This window comes from Zosterops lateralis, assembly GCF_965231275.1.
Source record: "Zosterops lateralis genome assembly, chromosome: 4".
NCBI classification, from domain to species: domain Eukaryota; kingdom Metazoa; phylum Chordata; class Aves; order Passeriformes; family Zosteropidae; genus Zosterops; species Zosterops lateralis.
Window position 1 is genome coordinate 49719503 of NC_139765.1, and position 25027 is coordinate 49744529.

At 41.7% G+C, this 25027-nt stretch overlaps 1 protein-coding gene across 1 annotated transcript in view; it reads left to right on the forward strand.

Annotated features, from left to right (window-relative positions):
- The first annotated feature begins 286 nt into the window (after positions 1-286).
- The window catches only part of ST7 (suppression of tumorigenicity 7), a 136759-nt gene continuing 112018 nt past the window's right edge, over positions 287-25027 (forward strand). Inside the window, exon 1 of the mRNA XM_083858752.1 lies at positions 287-589. Coding sequence (XP_083714878.1) covers positions 439-589 — 151 coding nt within the window. The 5' untranslated portion in view covers positions 287-438. The remainder of the gene's footprint in view (positions 590-25027) is intronic.

A 25027-nucleotide genomic window follows, 5' to 3' on the forward strand; every position in this document is an offset into this window, starting at 1 on the left:
GCCCACAGCCGCCCCCGTGCCCCACACTCACCGCCGTGCCCGGGGCTCCCCGTGCCCCACACTCACCGCCGTGCCCGGGGCTCCCGCGGCGGGCCGGTCAGGGCCGGGCAGGGCCGGGGCGCCGAGCAGGGGCCGGGCGCGGGGCGCGGCCGAGCGCGGTCGGTGGGGGCAGGTCCGGCGCTGCCACCGCGGCACGTCCCCGCCCGCCGGGCCGGAGGGGAGCTCGCGGGAGTCCATTTTAGCCGCGCTCGGCGGGCGGGGGCAGAGCCCGGCGGGCGGGGAGAGGCGGCCCGGGCAGCCAGAGCGGGGAGCCATCCACAGACACACGCCGAGAGCTCCCGGCAGCAGAGAGCGGCGCTCGGGCTGGTTCCCCCACGCTCCGCCGTCCGTCCGCCCCCCCTATATATTTTTTTTTTTCCTTTTCTCTCCGAAAAAAACATGGCTGAAGCTGGGACGGGCTTTTTGGAACAGCTCAAGTCTTGCATCGTCTGGTCCTGGACCTACCTCTGGACGCTGTGGTTCTTCATCATGCTCTTCCTCGTGTACATCCTGAGGGTGCCGCTGAAGATCAATGACAATTTGAGCACAGGTAGGCTGTGGCCGTGCCCCCGCCCTGCCCTGCCCTGCCCTGCCCTGCCCGGGCGGCTCAGGGGTGCGGGGGGGCGCCCGGCAACGCCCCCGGCCGGTCTGTCCGTGTGTCCGCCTGTGTGTGCTGTCCGTGTGTCCGCCTGTGTGTGCTGTCCGTGTGTCCGGGCTGTGTGTGCTGTCCGTGTGTCCGGGGCTGTGTGTGCTGTCCGTGTGTCCGGGCTGTGTGTGCTGTCCGTGTGTCCGGGCTGTGTGTGCTGTCCGTGTGTCCGGGGCTGTGTGTGCTGTCCGTGTGTCCGGGGCTGTGTGTGCTGTTCATGTTGTATTAACCAGAATGAAAACTTGTATTGTGTTTCTGATAAAAATTAGTTCTCAGCTACTTTCTCTAAACGCTAATAAATAACACGAGCAAGTTCGCTGTAAGATTATCCCAGCTGCAGTGGACTTTGCTTTGGGCGCTCAGACTGGCTCGGGCGGTGTGCCACTGCTACAGCAGGAGCTCACTGTTTGTTACCCGCTCTGGACTGGGCACTTACGTCTTTATCTTGAAATGGCTCATTTTTCCTACCCATCTACCTTGACAGTTTAATTCTGCTCCCCCCATCCCCCATCGCCATGCTGGACAAGACAAGTTAGTGTTGGGGCAGATGGGATGTAGCCCCTGTAGCATCCCTGCTGCTGCTGGGAAGACAAACGTTATCTGAGCGTTTTCACCCGTCCCTCTGGCCTGTTCTCATTTGATAAGCCTCTGGCAATTATAGCATCAAAGAAGAATTTTTAAAAAAGGAAGATTCAGCATACTGCAGTTTTCACTTTAAGCACAAACGCAATTATAAATTAACTTTATAAATTATAAACTTTAAATGCAATTTGGGTCAAATTTTCACAATATGTCTTTGGACAATATCCTGTTTCTTTTGACATTGCCGCACGCTGATTAGAACAGGAAGTAATTTTTGTTGCTTGACTTTTAATAATTTATCTAATGCGTACATCCCAGGTAAACATTGCAGGCCATGCTTGTCAAGCAGAAATGTCAGAGTGCTTTATATTATAATTTTCACTATTGCAAAAAATCGCAGGCATCCATCTAAGTCCTAATCAACCTCCTCTGATTTCTTCCTGAGTTTGAGGAAACTAATTCTTGATGCACTTTCTCATTTGAAATGTTACTCCAGCTGAGTCATCCTGGGGTTTACTGAAATGTCTCTAAATGCAAGGAAAATTACAGTATGAAATCTTTGAGGAGTTTAAAAAAGGCTGAAGAAAGTCCCAAAATGCCTGATGAAAATGAGTTACTGGGGAGAACAGTAGGCACAGTATGGTCTTTATGCATCATCTGTTCCTAAATGGAATTTACTAAAAAATAGTACTGGTAATAATATGATCATTTTTTGTTTTGTTTAGTTTTCCAACATTTTTGTGAATGAATTAAAACAGATTTAATTTATTGCGGATCATCTTCCCCCCCTAGCCTCCCCAGCTGATTACAGTTGGATTCTACTGCCATTAGTTTAAGGTTGGTCATGAAGTACCACAGCAACTGATGATGTGACACAAATCACGTTTATTTCAGTGATTTGAAAATAAATGTATAAATGGTTGCTACTGAAACTTCTATGTGACATAAAAAAATAGTAGCGTCATTAAAAACAATGACCCAGAACAAGCTGGATCTGTTGGTGAGTTGAGGTCAAACAAACTGGTTTCAGTACCAGCAGAGGCAGGCTTAGGCAGCCAGTTAAAAAACTGCAGTTCCACAGGTATGATTTGTTCTTCCTGAAATAGTGATTTAGGAAGGTTTTAGAGATTTAGATCAAACACTTAAACAAAGTCCATGGTGGGATGCTGTGATACGAAGGACTGGTGTGGCATGTGTGGGAGGGCACCTGCCACAAGGACCTGGTGCTTGCTACTGCTGTATGATTTTGTTTTTCCATGCCTAGTGTCAGTATTTTTAAAAGGAAGTGGAAAAGCTGGAGAAGATATTGGAAAAATTATTCCAGGGCTGGAGAGAAGCATCAGAAAATAATTACAGTAAAGTGGTACTCTCATGGAGAGAAAGAAATGGCCATTTAATAATGTAAAGAATTACAAGAATTGATGACTAGAAGGAGAGGGCAAACTCAATTTTGTCATAATCAGGCATTAATTTTTAGCAAACTTGGAACAGCTGATTAAGGAACCTTTGGGATTTGCATATCTGAAAGTCTTCAAATCCGATGGTGAAATAGGAATCCCTAGTGTTCCTGCAGCCTTTAATTGCTTTTTGGCAAGGACAGGGCAGCAAGCAATGCACCACTGGCAGTCAGAGTCATTGCAGGTGGTTTCACCAAATAGATGGGTGGTTGATCACTTGTATCAGAAAGTCTGAGTAAGAAGAAGTGTGGGGTCTTTTTTCCCTTTTTCAGTGTTGTACAGATGTGCACACCCAAGTATTAGTGCATATTCGTCATCCCATGTATTTCAGTGAGCTCCCAGATTTGAAGGTCCTCAGTTTGGCCAAGCATAATTTCAGTGTCCTCAGTGGAGTACATTACTATAATATACCCAAAGGAAAATCTAGTCTGTCGTATGAGAATATTGATGTTAAGTCTGATTGTGATGTTTCATGATTTTGTTTTTGTTGGTTTTTTCCCTTGTTTTAAAGTTTGATGTCCAGATCAGATAATAAAATTATGAATAGGAGAGTTTAAACTATTATACCATACCATTAGCCATGAAGCAAGAGAGGACACTTAATATGCCAGGCTAGAATATTAAATACAGAATAAGCAGTTAAGGAAGTGGATGTTATCATCTTATTCCAAAATAATTAAACATACCTATTTTATAGAATGTGCTGTATTTTCTTCCCATGTTGGCACTTGCATAACTTCTGAATGCCACACTAATCTGAACTAAGACACACCTCTTCTAAAAATGTGCTTGTTTTTCCTGACATAAGAATTTGGATTTCTAGTCAAATCCTAAGAAGGAAAGAGGCACTGAAGTTAAACAGTTTCTGATTATTTTATTTATCCTTTTAAAGTGCAAGAGAGACGAATTTAATGACCAGAGCAATGAGTGTGGCTGACTTGTGACAAGGCAGACAGGAGGAAACCTCTGGCTTGCCAAGGGTAGAGGAAATCAGATAAACTGACTTCCTAAAAGTGTGAAAAATAAATACATGGGCATGAGCTGTGGGCTGAGTCTGGCTCCATTGGTGTCTGTGGAGTGGTATTACCCAGCTGTGCTGGAGCAAGCCCTGTGGTGTTACCAGCTGAGCTGCTAGAGAGGGAAGCAATAGAAGCCTGTGGGATGGAGGAAAACAAGTAAAGTTGTCCTGCCAGGCCCCTAAAGGTCAGCAGGCCCAGGGTAACCACGGTTGGAAGAGCAAGACTACATCACGTTGTGGTGGTTAGGACAGAGTTGTTATCTGAGGAACATGATATATTTCTTCATTATGAATTTTTAAAAACTATTATGATGACATTCCTACTGAAATAAATAGCTAAATTTTTAATTAATGTGGGATTTGTGATCAGGTAATAGACTTCTTAAAGCCCAGTACCTGAAACACTGTGCATGGCGCTGGCCATTGGAGAGGGAGGAGGCTGGTGTGGGCCAGGACTGGCCATCACCAGGTCCCCACTCACCCCTGTGGTTTGTGTGGCCGGGGAGTGAAATGAACATGTTCAAAGTCCTGTAAATTTAGCGTAACAACACTTTCTCTTTGTCCAAGAATCTCTCAGAAGACACAACTGGAGAGGTTTTTTTGGTCAGGCAGGCCCGCCTCAGACGTGTTCACCAGTGTGTGCATTGCACTGACTTCATGAAACAAAGCACTTGGAAAAGACTCATCTTATGAAACTACATTGTGTTAAACCATGCAGGAAAGCTGAGGGTGATTTCATTAGCAGAAATACTGTGGGAGACGAAGAGATGGAGCCTTTCTTAGGGTGGTGGCTGCTGTCAGAAAGCTCATCTCGTCTTTATCAACCTGCCTTTCTGGGCTTCTTGACTCTGCAGATCTATCTGTGCTTTGGTGCAATGTGCCCTGATAGGCTGCAGTGTGAGAAAAAAGTAACTTTTCATTCCCATGGTCTCAAATTCAAGTAGCAGCAAAAAACACTTGCCTGCTATTAAAATTTAACTAATTTCACTTCTTTCCTGCTGCTGCTAATTTAGCCATGTAGAGCTGCGTGTGCACAAGCTGTGGTAATAAACCACCCCTTAGGACAGAAGGGGTTTTTGGGGACTGGACGCCTGGGAGCGAGTATGTGTTCCCTGGGATGGGGAGGGGCTGCCAGCACTGCTCGGCCTCTGAGCGTGTTGAGGTGTGTTTGCTGTGAGAGCATCTTGACAGCCCTCAGGAGGTATTGTTCCCCATCATAAATTTAACCTAGTGCAGTGAATCACGAGGGTTGGAAAACATTAACCTGACAAAGGCCAGGGAGTTTCAAATAGTTTGAAAACCAGTAGAGAGATTCTTTCTTTTCAGAAGAACTGAAGGACAGTTAGTTTTAGTTTTGCAGACTTGCTAGTAGTACTTTGGTCTTTCCTCAAAGCGATTTGCCATCCTTGTGATGGGTTTCCTTGTAAGCATCTGCTGTGTGAGCTACAGAAGTGAGTGTGGTGGTGGGAGAGTCAACAGAAAACCTGGAACAAAACACTCCAATCTCTAGATTTGTTTGGGGTATTTTTAAGAACTTGACTGTTGAAGGTAAAATTTCAAATTCATGACCATTTCTGTCAATGCTGCATATGAAATTCATAGGATCAGTTACAGACAGATAATTTGCATACCGACCCCAAATCACTTGCATTAATTTTTGCATTTCTTAGAATGTAAATTAAATATTTACTGAATACTGATCTTATTTTCTACTTAGTGGAATCAAAGTAAACAGCATTTTCTTAACTGTTAACCCCTCTCTTCAGTTGTACCACTTACAGCACCACAAAACCAAAATTTGTAATTGCTGCTGAGCCTCCAGATAGGATTTGGATGTTAGAGGGTTTTTTGGTCTGCCTTTTTGGGTTTTGCAAAAATAAGATTCTACTGCTGTAGGCTAATATTCAGGAAGTTATTATGAAACAGGTTTTAAATGTGTTAAGCATGTGTATTTTCACCATGGTACACACTTGGAAACTCTCCCTTTAATTTTTCATGGAAGAGATTATGATGTGCATGAAAGTAGTATGTTACTTCTGACAAAAAGTAGACAAATCTTTGCAGATTAAACTGGGGATTCTTGCGGGAAAAGCCATTTCAAAACTTGCTGGATCAATGCCCAATGGGTGCAGTATAAAATGATACTTGTTTTCCATGAATTTTGACATTTCTTCACCAGTTTGACTTTTTGGTTGAGCTAAATTTTTCAGTCAGCATTAGATGCTGGAAACGAAGTGAAGTTTGTTGGAAATGCAAGGGTTTTAGAAAATACTGTTTTAAGAAAATGACTTTCTTACTGCAAAAGCTCTAGAAGATTTGGAGGCAGTATTTCAGGGGAACTGTGTAAGCCAGAGCCTTCAAAATAATACTTGATAACATCTTGAGTGAGCTTACTGTAACACTGACTGATATATAACCTTGGAGCTGTACTGCTAGCTTCTAACTGAAGTCTAATGTCCTCTGTGTGCTGATGAAAGTCTGTGGAAATGCTCCTAAAACTGCACATGTGTCCTGGGATTTCCCAAAGCATCCACTGAGTGCCTGGACAAATTTAGTCCAAAAGAACATAAGCCCCCCATTGTTCACAGGGGTCATAGGTCCTAATTGTCTGAGCGGCTGCGAAAATACTACCATTCTAAATTAAAGAAAGACCTTAAAATAGATGCTTTTGGTGGTTATTTTGCAAAGCAAATGCAAAAATCAAGATCATAAATTTGCATTTGTGAAAGACAAAAGAAGTGCTAACTGGTGTCAGTGCCTCAAGGGCTGAAAAAAGAGAGAAAAGTACATAATTCTGTGCCAAGGCTGTATATTAAATGAAAAAAAAAAAAAGGTCATGATGCCTGCCTGAGAGCAGAACCTGGCAGGAGTTAGGAAGATGATGTTTGATAAAACAGGGATTTTGGAGGGAATGACCTGCCTGTGTTTTAAAATGGATTCTTTGAGAGGAGCTATGGAGAGTCTGGCAAAGCCACACAGTTAGCCTAAGGAAGCTCAAGCTGTTTATCTAATCACAGAGAAGCTACTTGACAGTAGCCAAGGAGGTGTAAGAGTTTTAGCCTAGTTGACAAACATATAGTGAGCTTCCTAATGTTTGGAGGTAAAATTCATGTTAACTTGTCAGAATTGGGCCCCAGATCATCAGTGGTCTGAGGAAGCAGCCTGGCTGTGAGACATGCTGCATGCAGTGCCCTTGCTTAAATAGAGAGGTGGTTGCTTATGCTGTAGACTCTGTGGTGGGAAGAAAGTAGTAGGTAGGTACTAAAGAAACCTTTAATATAGGGAAGACAGATCTTTAAAAAGGGGTGGCTGCAAAATGAACCCAGAGAAATGCACCTGCTAATACAGCAAGAGATATTATGCCCCTTCATCTTTGGCTCTCATAGTATTAAGACCCTCAATGTAATGAGGGTTGCCAGGCTCTTTAGTGGGGAAACTGGGAGTGAAATTTAATGGCCCATAGTAAACAGGAGAACTGACTAGTTAAAACACTACTATGCTGAGATTTAAAAACCCCCACACCCCGCTGAAAATACTTGCTGATGGTGTGCAGGTGTGTTGTGCACAGAGGCTCTGACAGTCCCAGATGTGCCAGGACTTTTGTGCAACATGCCAGAGAGTAGCCCCCACTGAGTCCAAGGTTTCTGTGTGTTGTTCAGTTAGCTGGCAAGCTCTGTGCTTAAGGGAGGGTTATTTGTCTTGTTGGCAAGTGGTAAAGCAAATAAAACCACTTAAGTGGTGACTTAGGTTGGAGGGCCAAAGCAGTTTCTTCTGGACTGAAGGAAGAACATTGCTGTCAGAAGCTAATGAAGTTTTTTGTGTGGCTGTCACAACAAGTAGGGATTCACCTTTTTTTGAATCTAAGATTAGTTGTTTTAGAAGGCGTTTTATATTTAGCAAAATCAGGCCCTGCTCGAGATACCTGTCAGAGTGTTGAATGCAACTTAGAGTTCTGTTGAACTGTGCAGGGAGAAGTGAGGCAAAGGGAAGTGAGACCTTGATCCTGCAAACCTTCCTTCAGTGGTTTAGTTTGTTCCGCAAGCATAGGCCCAGGGCTTTACTGCACAGGTAATTAATATGCATGAATTCTCAAAGACTTGGGCCTTAATACTTTACTAAGGCACTGCAGAGAGCCTGTAGCAATTTGAGGATACAGTCTCCAGTCATTTCTGCCCTAAGGTAGTTTTTCCTCTTGTGGTTTGATGATCACACCTAAGTTTTGCCTTTTTTTACCAGAGCTGTTTCAGGAACATTCTTAGACCATCTGTCATAGAATTTAGGATAATGCCTATCCTGGTTCTGTGGACAGGCTATGAGGTGCCTGTGGGGATGTTACTCCTCTGTTGGCTGTTAAAGAGGCTGGCTGAAGGCTCCTTCCACCTGTTTTTAAATTAGGTCTTTGTGGCTCTGAAGGCATCTATTGAAAGATTGTGTTATAAACTCCAGCTTGTCATCATGTCTGTGAAGTGTCATGTGGATCAGTGATGCTGTGTAAATACTAATGAGTTAAAAGTTGCTTTGTGAAATCCCAGCACAGGCTAATTGGATGTTTTTTTCTGTATGTCTTAGTCGGGCACTGCAGAAGGGCAACCAGTTTTAACACCAAGAACACTAAAGCTTAAGCAACAATAATGCATTTAAAGACAAGTGTTAATGTCACACTTTCAGCAGACAGAACAAACAAGTTGTAACTTTTAAGCCTGAGGAAAGGGCCTCAATTCAAAGTCCAAATCAAACCTCCCAGCTGCTGAGAGAAGACAAAGATTTATTATTGTGGAGTCTAAACTGGAGATTTAACACTGTGGTAGACTCATTGCTTAAGTGATTAAGTGCACTTAAATATACCAATTAGAAGGATGAATGCTATAGGGCAAAAATGAAATGCAGTCATCTTTAAGATTCCTATTCTGTGTAATGTGCCAACTGCAACCATGAGAACTAATTTCCAGCTCACTTTCTACAAATAAACTTGGCTTCTTAAATGTCAGGGCTGTTAGGTTGAAATGCAGGGTCTTGTGCATAGTGGCGAGACACTCAGAGATCAAATTTAAAGCACAAGAAATGTTGTTATCGTCGTCTTATTTTGTAAGGCGGCCATTTATTTCTCAAGAAAATATGCTTGTAACCTGAGAGTGTCATAGATGTTGAACTTCACGTAACTAAATGTTTTCATGACATGTCCTGTATGTTTATGCTGAGGGCTGAAATTGTTTACAGCATGGCTTGGTCTGAAGCAAGGTTATATGATCCACTAATGCACCTAATCTTCCATGTGAAATTTCTTTTGCTATTTTTGATACTGAAGTTAACTTGATAGCAGTGTACCCTTCTGGTATGTTTTACACAAATCTCGGCTTAGAGTCCCAGGCTAGTGATTTCCTCAGTTTTCAGAGAGAAGGTTAAACCAGAGCCTGTCAGAGAAGGCTTGCAGCTGGCCTTCTGCACCCTGTGCAGCAGGGGACAAGGGGACACAGAGTCCCAGGGTGAGGCTCAAGATACTTCTTGAGAGGAAGCCAACTTTGTGCAGCAGCAGAATGCTGCAGCTGAGCTGATGAGCCCTCCCTGTGAAGAGAAGGACCTGAGGAGGTCTTGTGCAGTGCTGCACTGATGCACAGTTTCTGATCTTAGAAGCCAGAAGTACCTTCTTTATGGTGCTTGACTTGCTGGATTTATCTGCCTGCTCAGAGTAGGCTCCCGTGTTGTGCTGCATTGTTACAAAAGTGCCTTCTGATCCCTATTTCTGACTGTCCTGCTCATTGAGTCAGGACAAAGGAGGATTGATACAAACACAAGTGAACCGCTTTAGCAGTTAATGTTGTCCTACATATTCCCTGAAATTCTTGTCAAGACTTTAGGGCTTAAAAGTGCTGGTGACAGCTGTGTTAACAGTCACCCCAAAAGCCACGTAGTCTTGTGGGGAACACAAGTCCCAAGGAGCTCTGATTATTAGCTCCTGGATTCCTGAAGGTGTCCGAGCTGCAGCATTTCCTCAGATCTGGCAGGAGGGTTTGGGCTGTGTTACAGCTCAGAGTGTTTTGTCAGTGGCTCAGCAATAGGTGAAGTTTACCCCCTTGATGTCCTCCTGTGAGTAGTATGTGCTCTGTGGCACTGGAAAGGTGTACAGCCCTGTCTGGGTCCCCGACTCCAAAACTCAGTCATATTTTACATTATCTTCCCATCAACTCCTGCACTGAAAGTTGGGGGGTTTTTTTCCCAGAACTTGGTAATTCTCATGGATAGAACCTTTGCTCTCACTCTGGCTTTGATGCATTTGTGGCTGGCTCACATATGTTGTGCTTGTGACAGCTCTCTCCTTCACCTGCGGAAGCAGCAGCACTACCGTCAAGACTGGTTCCCAGTGCACTCATGTGGGGTTTTTCCTGCCTGTCCATCCCTTACAAGATTGAGTCAATTGGGTTGTCCTCGTGTGTTCTCCTAAAACTGCTGGATGTCCTTGGCTCTGCTGTTAGCACTTTATTCTTTCAGTTTTCTGTTCATTTCATAACTGGGTTTGTACATTCTCCATCATAGGCCAAGGTAAGGCTTCACTAACTGCCTTATATAGTGTAATTAATCCTTCTCACCTTCCAGTGAAAATAGTTTTCCTTGTTGGTTCCTTGCCTTTTGCCCCATTAACTTTGATATGGTGTCTCTGGCTGCTCATGCCAGGTGCCTTTTGGTTTTGGTAATGAAAATACTCTGTAAGGCTCAGTTGGCAGCTCCATGTGCTCTCCACACCGTCCAGCGCTCCCAGGCTGGCTGCAGGTTTCGCTATCTCCTGTTTTAATTAGCTTTCTACAGCACTGTCAGTACTTTACCAAGCTCCAGACAGTTTAGAGCTACATGTTTTTCTTGGTAAGAAAACTGAATATTTTTCATAAAGGGACACATCTGACTGGCCTGACATGTTTTATTTATTTATTTTGTGTTTTATCCTCTTTTTTTCATGTACCTCTGTTGCCTAATTTGCCCTAAAAGTTTTCAGTAGCTTGGATCTGCATTTTGGAAACTACCTTACTTATTTTGTTGAGATAGTCTGTTTTGCTGGATTTGTTGTAATATATTTTAACTGTTCATATACAGATCTTGAGTTATAACTTAGTCTGACTTTTTCAGATATAGTTTTATTTCTCTGCCTTTTGTCCTTACCAAAGCAGAGGGAAATCTTTGAACTTCCCAGGTCTTGCAGGTTTTACTTGTACATGGCTAATATTGCTTTAGTTGAAGGCCTTAGCTGACAGACTGGTATCATGAGGTAGAAATTGAAATTAACTTTCCATTATTATTTTGAGAAATATAAATGTTGCAATTCTGGTCTCCAATTCTGGTCTGTGTTGCAATTCTGGTCTCCTTGAAGCAGTTGGTAAAGCTCCTACTGAGTTAAGGAAATTGTAATGTTTCCCCAAGAGGTTTTTTTGCATTAGTCTCAACAGAAGAGGGTATATAGCATGAATGACTCTCATACACCTCCCAGCAATCTGAAATTAGTTTGCACATTTGATGCCTTCTGGATTTGAAATATGACAGGTATCAAGATGCTGAGAATTGATGGCAGTACAAGTTAAATAAAGGCATTTAACATGAAAAGAAGTTGACCTGTCTAAATCTAATCTGCAGAGTTTCTTAGATGCTTTTTATGTTTAAAACTTTTTAATTAGTTCTCTTGCTACACATTTTTATAATTTTGCAGTTGCAATATAAATTTTCATTTTTTTACAAGATATCATAGGCTTTCTAACAGTGTGACGAATTTTGCAGGACATAAGCCAAACCCAGTAATTAATAAATTACTAACAGAAAACTTTGGATGCTTCAAGTACTATTCTACTCTTCTGTAAGTCAGGTAGATCGAACTGGCAATGACTGATTATGGAAGAGTACTGTTATTGGGCAGTTGTTTTTGTTTCTGAGTAATATATACAGTAATATAAAAATATGTTCTATGATATATAAAAATATATTGATATATATTACGTTATATATAATATTTATGTTAGTATTGTATATGTAATAAAATACAATGCTGTCCCCCTTATATTTGAGGCTACACCTTTATCATTTGGGGTGCAGAGTCAGTGATCTGCAGGACTGATTGGCATTGTTTGCTACTTTCCTTAGGTGAGCTAGTAATACAGGCTTGAAATAAATATCCTACAATATCTTCCTTACAAATCTGTTCTTCCCCACGTGCAGTGGAGTTCCTGTTGCCAGATGGCAGCAGTGCGTGGGTCTGGGTGCTGCCATGCTCTTTGCTATTGCCTGTTGGTGTGAGTGAGAGCAGCTGCCCCTCGGTTCTAGTAAAGTGGCTCCGTGGCTGTGAATGCCAGCCCAGTTTGGTTCACTGGGAGGCAGCTCCCACCCTGGGGATCACCCAAGATCTCAGCTCTTCCACTCTGGGTTATGACTCCTTTGCATCTTGGCAGTGGACTCTTTGAGCTGGAGTTTGTGGTTTAGTCCAGGCTGAACACGGGAGACCTTCTTAGTCTAAAATAAACAACCAACAATCCAAAAACCAGCCACAGAGCCCACAGACAGCTGCTCTGGCCACGAGCTCCCTGGCATACACAGCCCTCTGTACATTACCATCGTCCTCTTTCCAGTGCACACGTGATCCTCCTGCACAGGCACAAAAATCAATAATAAACAGTAAATGAATAACGAGAAGCCTGCCAACCAAAATCGCTCTTGTTTGCCTTTGTGTTTGTTTTCCTTTTCTAATCTAATGTGACAGAGAAGCATTTAAGGGAAAAGGATGCTGGGAATGATGAAACTTTATAAAGCCTTTTTTCACAAATGCCTTTGTTTTAGGAGCAAGGCTACAGCCATGGGTTCCTGGGCTCAGTCCCTCAGAAACCCCGTCCTTGTGTAAGCATCAAAAACTCATGGCATGCATGCAGTAGGTATGAACATGCCTGGTTCAGGGTGGGCTCTGCAGTTCTCAGGATGTGTTTTATTTATATACAGAAGGCAGGTTTTATCTGCCTTTGGTCTTTAAAGTGAAGGTAAACTCTCATTAAAAGTATCTTTTCTGTTCCAGTTTACAACATTAGTTTGTTTGGGATATGTATTTTAAACACACAGACGGGAATTATATCTGTGAAGCAATGTTTTCAGAAGTACCTGGGGTATTTAATTACCTATGCCTTAGTCAGCCATTAGTTTACTTATTAACATGTACTTATTCATGTACTCTTTATACTAAGCATAGTAATAAAACAATGATTTGCTAACTGAAAGAAAAGCATTTAATGTCTGATACACGTGTTAGGTGCCTCTGTAATGGCAGAGTATTCTTTTACTCGTATGCAAGTGTAATTCTGTATAGAATAGCCGTTGTCTTTGCAGGAAGTTAAGCTGTCAGTTTGGAATAAAAGTTAATATTAATGAGAGATGTGAGAATACCATAAAATAATAATAAACCTAAAATATGTGCCAGTTCAAACAAATCTGGTTATGGTGTTTGCTTTCTGTGAATGCCGTAGTTCAGCAAGAACAACATCGACTGACTCAGGTCCCCAGTGTTGTTCTTAAAATACAGGTCCCTCTGGTCTGATTATTGCCAAGCGCTGCGTGGCTGTAGAGGGGAAATGTCTGAGGTTTGACTACGGTTCTTAATTTATAGTGAACAAAATAAATGGCATATTTACTTACAGAGACAGTTAACATTACTGTTTGGCATATTGCAGTTTTAAGTTTAGTAGAATGGATTAATGGAATTTAAAACTGAAGTTTTGATACGCGAGATGTTTGTCATGCAGAAACTAACCAGAAGCCCGTGCTCTTGCATTTGAGTCATTTCCATGTCCCTAGTGATTGCTGTTCAGCTGGGAACAGTGAGATCCGATTTTTGTTCTGTGCTGTTCGTTTGTACACGTTTTTTTTTCCCTTGTCTTTGGTGGTTGCCTTCCAGTCCTTTCCCCAGTGCCTGAGCCAGCCCTCTAGCGTGTCTTTCCTCAGCTGCTGTAAGTACATTTTGCATTTGATACTCAGTAATGCGGCAGAAGTAGAAAAGGCCTTGGACGGTTCTTGCACTAGAGGGCATCCCTCTAAAGACACGGGAGTCGTGCGGCTGCGGCCTTGGGAAGTGGATTCTGACACGAGCCGGGTCTGCCCGCATGTCAGACCTGGCCAGGGGTCACCAGTGTCCAGGAGCAGCACCTGCACCGAGCCAGTGTGGGGGAGCCTCTCCATCCGCCCATGGGGACCCTAAAAATGTCACTGTATCGCAGCGTGGTACCCACAGAGGGGAGTACCCTGGCCACGGTCACATGGTGGGTAATAAATAACCTTGTAGGGCCATCCTGCAACTGATGTAGTTGTATGGCAAAGTCCCACCCTTGAGCTTCGTAAGTCTGCTTGGGAGGGGCTCCTGTGGATGGCTTTTACCAGGTCAGATGGAAGAAAAGGTTCATCACTGGTAGATCTCAGGCTACAGAAAGCTGAAGGAACTACGATGACTATCATAAAGGTGGATTATTTTAAGTAGGACAAAAAATGGAAAATGAAGGACTGTTTTTTGACTGAGGGTGTCTCATATTTGTTTTCCTGCAGTGACTACCCCACATAAGCTAAACAGCGAGTTAAATCCCGTTGTGGTGATAGGTGCTGCGTTTATGTGTCCATGCTCCTGCAGACTGCAGGTGTTCAGACACTGAGGACAGTTTACATGGAGGTGCTGAGGAGGTGACTGGTACCAGCCTGCCTGCCTTTACTCCACCCGCTGCCTCAATTGTTAAAAACACAGTGTTTTCACAGATATAAAGCAGTTTCTGAGGCTCTGGAAAATTTGTGCTAATTGCTGTGGTTTAACATGTGTTTGACTCTGGCTGACTTACTCTGTACAAACAGCAAAATTATCTTTATTCCCTGAAGGTTTTTCTCCTCCCCAGCTGTTATGAGGTAGATCTCATGTATAATATGTCTGAGCACTTGTGCATACATGCAGACAGGGCTTTGTTGTTTATTTTTTATATATAGAAACAAATTAAAGGTATTTGTTGTTTTTTGCATATCCCTTCCCCCCAGTACAGCTGATCTGTTCAGGCATCTGTAGCCATGGACACTAATACAAGTTGTACAAAATGTCCCTTTTGTTTCAATATGAATCTTATAAGAATACATCTATTGCTTATTTTAGCATTTGGTATCTTTTATCATGGATTTTTCAGGAAAGAAGTCACTGCCCTTCCTTTGATGCTTATGTCTGCCTTGCTAAAAAAAATGGTATACCAGGTTGTTCTTTTAGAAATCAAATCAATCAAGTTCTAGCTCTGCTCAGTTTATTCTCGAGCTGCTTTATATTTTTTCTCTGGACTGCCATTGATATTTTCTGCATGCAGAACAGCATTGTTTAAAAATGTAGGTGTTGGAAGCCGATCAGGCAGTTCAAACAGACTCTTCAACATCAGGGGCCTCTGGAATGGCGAATGTCTACTTCACATGGATTTTATCTATAAGTTTATTTTGGGAAGTTTCAGCCAGGTTGGTGCTCAAGTGCCTGGTCTTAACATGGCTGTGTGTTAAATGGTAGCTCCCACCTTTGTGTCATCCATCCAGACAGACCAAAGATAAATTTTAAGTGATAAAAGATGAGAACCAGCATTGCAGGTAGGGTTTAGAGTAGGTTGCCAAGTGCTGAACAGCCAGCTCCCCACCTGTTCTGCACTTACTGATTTGTGTGTGTGGCTTGTTGTAAATGAACCACAAGGTAAAGAGACATCTAATGAGGCATACTAGGTAGAAGCAATTTAAGTACTTAAAATTTTTCCCTGTAAAGTGTTCTGCTGAGAGTAGTCTAAGCTGTGGCATGCTTTTGTGACAGATACTTATAAATGGAACAAAACATTTGCTGGTGTCTATCATGGCAACACCTTAACTTTAGAGAGATTTGAAAGACAGAATACAAGAAAACAAATTTGTATGATTACCAGCAACTCACATTGAATTTCAAGGGCATAGGCACAGGTGTTCTGTTCTGGTGAGTTATCTCCTATGTCTCTTTTCATACTACATCTTTCTGCCTTGTCCCCTCTTGCACTTAACGTGGTATAAATATTTGGGAGAGCAGTGACTTTTCAAGAATAGCTGCCTTGGTAGACAAGCCCTTGGCTCTTCCTTAGCTTACTAAGTCTTTTAATGCTGAACAACAATGGCCACGTCAGAAGAATTAAAAGAAGTTTGAATGTAAAGTAGTTTGCTGTGGAAATACTTTTAATAGCTAAATTTGCTCAATTTTATTGTAACAATTGCAGCTGAGAACAAGTAAGTGAACATGAAATATGAGTGGGGCTTACTGTGTATTTTTTAATTAAAAATAATTCTTATGAGAGGAAAAGGCAAACGCCTGATTTATTGATGAATTTCTCAAGTATTTCTCTGTATGTATTAGTTTTGCATGGCCATGTTTTGGTAGCAGGAGGGCTACAGGGGTGGCTTCTTTGAGAAGCTGCCAGAAGATTCCCATATGTCTGGCAGCCAATGCCAGCCAACTCCAGGATGGACCCACCACTGGAGTGGTACCAAGGCCAAGGCAATCAGAAATGGAGGTAACACTTCTGTGATAACAGATTTAAGAAGAGAAAAAATAAAAGTTACTGCACAGAAGTAATTGTGGCCAGAGAACAGTGGGGTGATAATATGTGAGAGGAACAGCTCTGCAGACACCAAGATCAGTGGAGAAGGAGGGGGAGGAGCTGCCACAGGTGCTGGAGCTGAGATTTCTCTGCAGACCATGGTGGAGACCATCGTGAAGCAGCTGTGCCCCTGCAGCCCTTGGAGATCCATGGAGATATTAAGATCCACCTGCAGCCCATGGAGGAAACCCACACTGGAGCAGGTGGAAGCCTGAGAGAACCTGTGGGAAATCTGTGCTGGACCAGGCTTCTGGCAGGGACCTGCAGCAGGTTTCCTGATAGGGCTTGTGGGGGACCCACAGTGGAGCAGGCTGTGCCTGAAGGATTGCACCCTGGGGAAGAGTGAACCACAGTGGAGCAGTCTGGGGAGGACTGTTGCCCTTGGGAGGACCCCCACACTGGAGCAGGGGAAGGACTCCTCTGTGAGTGGTGGCAGAAACAACAAGTGATGAACTGACCATAACACCCATTCCTTGTCTGCCTGTGCCACTCTGAGGAGGTAGAGCTGGGAAGGAGGGAGGGGTGGGAGAAAGGTGTTTTTAAGATTTATTTTACTTCTTATTGTCTTGCTCTGATTTTGGTAGTAATAAATTCAGTTTATATCCCCAAGCTGGGTCTTTTTTGTCTGTGATGGTATTTGGTGAGTGATCTCTCCCAGCCCATAACTCATGAACCCTTTGTTTTATTTTCTCTGTCCTGTGGAGGGGAGTGATACAGCAGCCTTGCTGGGTGCCTGGCATCCAGCCAGGGTCAAACCACCACACTGTAAACCAAGGGGTTTTATGTATTCTTGATATTTCTGAGCAGTGTAGAGAGTTTTGTGAGTGCTACTGGACTGTGCTCCAGAAACTACACAGAACATAGAAACCTCTGTGGTGAAGTCACTCAGCACTTCTAGTGTTACTTTAGGAGAGGCGTGGACAGATCTCTGGTTTTTTGGGAGGTTGTGTATTTTTTTTCTTGAGAATAGGTAATACCAGATGCAGATTCAGGAAACAATGGAAAATAACTTTCAATGAGCAGGTGACAGTTGTGATCTGCCCCTCCTTCATCTCTAGTTAACTTTCTCATGTGAGTTTTTTACTTGGCTTCCCTTTTTATACTCCTGTGGATAGTCTTACTGTAATTCCAATTTTGAGTTTTCATAATTCTTGACTTCAGCAGCATCTTACCATACTGACTGCTGCAAGTAAATGATGTGTTTAGTGAATGCCTGTCTTCTTGTACAGTTCTCAGTTTGTCCCTTATCTTATTGAGTGGCTGCTTTTTTGCAGTTTTGTGGCTTTATTCTACAGACACTTGAAGTATCCTTTCTCTTTTAACTCTTATGTGGCATAAGCAATACTGATTTTTTTTTTTAATCTTATAATTCGTATTAACATGGCTACATCTCCCTCCACAGTCATGTTTTTGGATAGGTGATAGTACTCACAGGGTGTAAGTGAACTATGATGCATAAAATAGATTACTTATTTCGTATTCCTTGCCATTCCTAATAACACATTTTGGTTGGTTAATGAACCTAAAGAGGTTTCTTTTTCTGGCTCTGCTGCAGCTGTCCATGGAGGGAGAGAATTCTGTTGAACTGTGTACAGCAGAGCTTAGATTTTGTGCTCGGTCTGCTACTCTGTATGGGGAGAGAAGAAAATGCAGTCGTTGTGTTTTAAATTTAGTAACTTCTAGTAATTTTGATGATTACTAAGATGCCTTTTCCGATTATAAATAAACCACATTGTTTAAAATATTTTTGACTAGACTGAATTATGTCCCAAAATTGGAACAGGCTGAGGAGAGTTTGGGAAAGAAATTACCATCAAGTTTTTGCATTCTTAACCGTAAATGGAAACAGAAGGGCTTTGACTGACCAGAAGCTTTAATTCTATAGCTCCTCTAGCTAATGTAAAACATTATATACTAAAAATCCTGTCAGATTTAGTTTGTCATGCTTTGGAGGTTCTCTTGGAGGTCTGTAGGTAGTGGGAGGTGGCAAGTCCTGCCATCTGAAACTCCTTCAGCAACCTGGGGAGCACTAAAAGCTGGCTGAGTAGTTTTGGTGTCCTCTGGGACAAGCAAAAGAGGTAACCCAACATCACTTTTGCTGGGAGACCAAGGCCAAGCTGGCAGAGCCTTGCGGGTAACCATGGGCTGTTGCAAAGACAGTTGGAAGAGTTCAGGATCTGGACTTGGGTGATCCTTGGGCATCTATGGCTCTGTGGTTTCAGGTCACTGAAGGCAAAGTTTGAGGAGTTCAGTGTCTTCTTTGCTCAAACTCCTAGGCAAAGGGTGCAGAGTTTGATGAGTAACTAGGTGAGTATTTAAGCTAAGAAGAGATTTCTGGGCAAATACCCTAAATCTGGTCATTGCTTTTGTATCTGTCAGAATGTATTTACTTCCATGAAATCAACTATCTGTACAGGTTTCTTAAATTGCTTGAAAAATCTTGCTTCTTTTTATGTAGTTTTGTTAAGATTTATGAAATTAGGAGATAACGTGGCAGACAGGAAGGTCATTGAAGTTCCTGATGTAGCTGAACGGGGGCAAACAGTGGTTTGATGTTCTGGGGTGTATCTTTGCCTTCCAAGAGCCTGTTTGCTTTCCTCTGTATATCATGTGTCATCTGTCTCTGTGTGCATGTTTCGTGAGTTTTAACGTCTGTGAGATGGAAATGGAACTCCTTCCAGTGTCTGACTAATAAACATGATGGATTTGGGTGTCACTTCTGATGTCTCATTTTGGGGCCAGAACACCTGTCCTGCGAGGAAGGGCTGAAAAGGCTGGGGTTGCTCAACCTGGAGAAGTCTCCAGGGGGACCTCATCAAGGGGGCTTATAAGAAAGATGGGACAGACTTTTTACCAGGGCCTGCAGTGATTGGAGAAGGGGCAGTGGTTTTAAATTGAAAGATGGTAAGTTTAGGTTGAATATAAAGATGACATTTTTACTGTGAGTGTGGGAGGTACTGGGACAAGGCTGCCCAGAGAAGTTGTGGATTCCCCCTCCCTATAGGTGTTCAATGCCATGTTGGATGGGCTTTTGAGCAACATGGTTTAGTGGAAGGGGTCCCTGCCCACGGCAAGGTGGTGGACTCCTTGAAAAATCTTCACAAACAAGGTACCAAAGTGTTTTACAGTTTGGGAAATGACAAATAATTGTGGATATTTAAAGTTTAATGTTGTAAAGTCATACACAGGAATGTTTCACCCATAACAATATCTTGCTGTGTATTGTGGTTCGACTGATTTGTATGATCTAGACATTTGATGAATTTTTCCATTACACATTTTTCTCTAAAGCCATGAAAGAAGTATGCAATACCTGCTACTTCTTTTATGGCTTCAGAAGAGTCCATACTCTTGGAAGAGATTTCAAACAGTAGTTGTGTGTGAAAAATCCTACTTCTCTATCTCGAATTTATACATAGGGTTTGATTTTCAGTTAACAGGTTTTTACCAGATAGTTGTTTTCTTTCTTCTTTCTGTGTTTGATCTTACAGTTTTTAATCTTCAGCATCAAACAGAAGCAGAAGCCTAAGGAATCTCTGTAACTTTTTTGTTATTTGCAAATAAGTGAGGATCTCAGGAGCTTTTAGGCATATTCATAACCATGTGTGATATATCCCCCTATGAAGTTATTAATTCCATCTGCTGTATGAAAAACACTGATAGTTGTAACTGGTGTTCTGGTTCACAACATTTCCATCTCAGCACTGATGTGATACTTTGTGGACAGCCAGGGCCAGAGATTTTCTGGCACAGCAAGCCAGCAGTTGTTTTTTGCCAGTGAGACCCATGACTTTAGAATGTCTCCTTGTGCAGTTAGGTGGAAACCAGCCATTCTTATGAGTCAAGTTGGATTTCTGCTCTATGAATTGTATGAACAAAAAGAGAAATAGGAGATCCCATACAGATTAGATCTTTCATCCTAACAGACAAAAACTACAAGAGGCAAGAGGATTGCTGAGATTTGGGGTCTTGGGTAAACCCAAGGCTCTAGGATGGGATGAGGTCCAACTTGTAGGGTGTGTTGGATTTATGTTGTTTTTCAAGGTATTTGTGACTAGAAACATTGTTCTGTTTAGCCAGTTCCTTTGGATAGATGGCCCTGTGTAAGTACAAGGAGATCGGTGGTACATCCATGCTCCTCTGGGAGACATCTGCCTTAAATACACAGGGCTGCAGGAAACTCGGTTTTTAGCTCTGGGTCTGAGACTGCTGGACTCCAGCAGGAGTATGAGATGAGGGCTTGTTCATCAGTATTTACAAATAGGTTTTCTGAATGAATCTAATTGCAAAAGTAACTGTAGAGGTAGAATTGTTTTTCTTATTTAATGTCTGTTTAATACTGCCATGAAATGTAGGTATCCTAGGGAGCTCTGTGGCCATGGAGATGAATGTCCTTCTCTCAGCAGGTACTCAAAGAGGCTCTGCTGGTCTGTGGATGTGTAAGGTCTACCCAAAGGCATGGATCCTCTTTATTGCAAATACTGTCACGTGTACAATCCTGTTCTTTCCACTCTGTAAACCACAGCGTTAGCAGGACAAAAAAAGCTGTATCTTTTGAACATCAGACTGTTTGGTTCTGGCCAGGAACAGGATTAATTTTTTGCAGTAGTTGGAAATGGGGCATGGCCAGGCCCAAATGTTATTGTGTACCACCTCATGAGACTGCCAGGGGCAGGAGGAGGAGATTCTGTTGCTCTTTAGGAGAGAAGGGGTTACTTTCTGTCCAGAAAAGATAGGGAAGTGTAAATCGTTTTTTTGTCTTACACCTTTTGTTACTGATATTGTTGCTTTACTGTTGTTTATTAATCTCATTGCTGTTTCCAGTAATTTTTCTTTATCTCAAACCATGATCCATGCCTTTAGTTCTTCCAGTTGAAGGTGGGGGAAGTGAGAGGCAGCTGGGTTTTTGCTGGAGTATTAAATTGGAGAATACCATTTCTAAGCCATGATGCAGACATGCTCCATGGTTCTGCCCGTGTTCCCTCTGTTAAGCAAATTTTAGAAAACAGTGTGCTTAAAACTGCCTTTAAGCTCTTAATAGAGTTGAGAGAAAACACTTAATACAGGTCAGACCGTTTTGTGTTTTGACTGCCATTTAGTCTTTAAATTCCATAGAGCATTATCCTGTTATATTTTTCTTTGAATGGTCTGACCTGCTCACAGTGATGTCAACAGCAACTTGAATTTAAAATATGCATTGGTGTTTGGCCATGAATTCATGGTTTCTGCCTAAGTTGTGTGTGTTTTGGAATAATTTTGTAGGAAAAATAGCAACATTTCACATACAGCCTATTCCTACTTTGTTTAGTAGAAAGAACATAAAAATAAAAAGTCATGACAGTAAGCAAAGTCAAAATAATAATTCAGCTAAAGGAATGAAGAAATGGAGCTATTAAATGAAACTTTATTTGCAGTAATTTGCAATTTAGTTATTCCTCAGCTGTGCACAGTAAGATACATTTAGTGAATACAGTATCCCATTTCCCACAAAATCCCCAAGTGTAGTGAAGATTTTCATCTGCTTTTATATTATATGGCAGGAGCACTTTTGTACCAAATTGTAATGCAGTAGTCAGGAAACCGAGGGATATTATCTGTTGATGACAAAAATGGCCTGCCCACATTCATGGTGTAGGTCCACGACCTTGGCATTTATAAAAACTTAACTTGCAAAACCTTACAATTTGGACCTGACTCTTTAGAGCTGACATATATTCTCTCTTCCCACTGATACAAAACGCATCTCTATTTATCAGTGGTGTTTAGAAAAAGGAGAACAAACTAGAAGCACCAGTCATTTAGCCTCATTTTCTGTGCATGTTTGATGTGATTTTAAGAACAGGGAATGATGGTATAGGAGACCTTACCTCATCTGAGATAAAAAAACCTTCTTTACAATAGCAGGCCACTTGCCATGAATGAGAATTTGTTTCAGGAAGGCAATTTAGTTTTAGACCTATATTATAGGTCCTATAATAAATATTAAACGTCACTTATTTGAAGACCTACATCTGTCATGCTCCTAACATGGACAACCTAATTTAAGTATTCATTTCAGTAGTTGATGTCACACTGAAATAGGGTGTACCTTCCAGACAGACTGTTGACTAGTGCTAATGCAAGGAATCAGTGTTCATCTAAGTTTTTATTACAGCAGTTTTTAGTATTGTTGAGATTTGAAATGAAGACCTCTGGACACTTGCTAATAGAAATTAATTGGTTTTTATTCTGTTGGTGTTGTGAATAATATTTTCTGCGAAGGGGTTGAAATAGTATGGAAATGTTGACTAAGAACATTTGTTTTAAAATATATTATGCTGCATTCTTGTCCATTGATTTAAAAATAAAATGTCTACTGAGGAAAAAATGCTGGGTGTGTTCCAGTTTCACAACAAAAAGCAGAGCTGGGGTTAAATACTCTGTACTTGTGCTGAAAAGGAAAAGAGAAGAGATACTGGGTACAGGCATTTCATGGAGACCAAAGAAGTCCAGCTGCACATCTTGCATAAGAGAAAAGCTTCAAAGACTTTCTTCATATTTCTGAAAGTTGATGCAACTCTCAATATAATCAGAAAAGGAGAGTCAATAGATGGAGTGGCAAGAACTTCATCACCAGATCAATTCTCATCTTCATTTAACTTTTTCTTTTTTTTTTTTTTTTAATGTTGCTCATTTGAATCTTACTTATTTTGTGTACTCATGTTGTAATACAGAAAATTGAGTTTGTCTGAGGGTAAAAGGCCATAGTTTGGTATGTTCCATGCCAAATGTAACACAGGAAGAAACTCTTGTGAGTGTTGCAGGAGATGCTTTAGTACTTAAAGCTTCTAGCCTTTGGATATCATCCTTCAGCCTCTGGTTTTAATCCCAGACTTGCATGGTTTGTGTGATTTAAACAGGCGTGAACACAAGACCTCTGTTCTCTGCAGCATTCTCTTGAATATCAGCAATAGATGATTTTGGTAACAAATGATGTGCATGTGGGTCAGTGTTGGACTGGTTAGTGTCGCCAAAATGAAGATGTTCTCAATTTCCTTCTATATCATCATACATCTAAATCCTGTTTTCAGAAGCGATGTGACTTTCAAGAAAAGCCAATAGTACTTAAATAAAGATGTCCTTAAATAACTTGAAAAATGTGCTCGAGTTTCTAATCATTTCAGTGACATAGCTGAACAGATATTCAAATAAATACATGTAGGTAAGACATGAAATGTTTTTTGAAACAGTAATAGCAGGACAATTAACATGCCCTGTTCATGTTAATTGTTGATTGTTTCAATCAATCTTGAAAGAGTGATTGAAAGCAAAATGTATGTACTCCATGCAGAGCACATGGCATAGCTGGTTTTGATACCACTGGATACTGCTTCTTTCCAGGCTGTAATTTCTGTCTGCAATACATTTTTTTTCCTCAATAAAAATCTGGTGGCAGTAAATAGAATGAAACAAAGATATGTCTAAAGATCTTTCTGAAATGAAAAGATCTTTAAGCAGTGCTTTGGATTTTCTAAATCAGCAAACAAAACAGCATGAAACAATGCAAGAAAGCACAAGGTGCCTTTGGGAAATGAGTTGGGCTCGGCTGGTTTGCAGGTGCTGGTGGCTGCATCCCGGGACATGGACACCTGCTCCACATCCATGATCTCTGCCTTGCCTGCCTCCTGGTCAGCTGAATTGCCAATAGCAGTGTCTTGTAGGGGAAGAAGCTTTGATCAAGGGCTGACTGCAGTGATCTGAGCTAAAAAGGCATATTGAATGTATCTGGGCATGAGATAGGGCCCAGTCTTAGCCCAGGCTAATGCCTTACCAGGGCCTCTGAGGGGTCCTCTTTATGTCTCCTGGTTTGCAAGCTTGTGTGGGCTTCCTTGGCAGAGTGTTGCTGAAGTTCATGCACTTTCATGAAATATGTTGATGCAGTTGAAAATGCTGCCAGCAGAAAAATCCCTCCTTGCTCTTCTAGGGAGACAGTGAGTAGGAGACTACTGAGAGATATTTATTAGAATTAGTCTTATAAATCTGTCATAGTGTAATTTATGCTTTCCTCTCTGTGCAGGCTACAGCTTTCCTGCTGTAAAGATTGTGAGAAGACAGAGTGGTCCCAGACTGAAAAAAACCAAGAGTGTCTGGGAAATCTTGTACTCACATGAATGCTGAGAAAGATGGCTTGAAAAATAAATAGAAAGAAAAATTAAAGTGACCATCACACATACAAGAAATAGTCTAGTTCTTAAGAGCATATAAGCTTTGCCATACGTTAGAAACACTTAGGAAAAAAAAAAGGAAAAACCCTGAAAAAATTTGAAAATTATTTTTTTATTTTTTTAAAAAGCAATGACATTTGCAGTGTTGTCTGGATGGCCATCACCACATTCCCCTCCCACAGACAAGATTTGTAAGATTGTAGAGGTAAAGAAGGCACTTAAAATTCTTCTTCAGTGTTTCTTTTTATTTTTTTCTTCTTTTTCTTACTTCTTTATTTATTTTCTCTTTTTAATATTTTGTTTTGGTCATACACATCCATAACTTTCAGACACTTGTTTTTTGTCTGATGCTTGGGGATTTCTGTCCTCTTTCAGGTTTATTAAGATTTAGTCTCCATTCTTCCTTTGAGTTCATGTCACTGTGCTGGCCATGTGGTTAACACACAGAA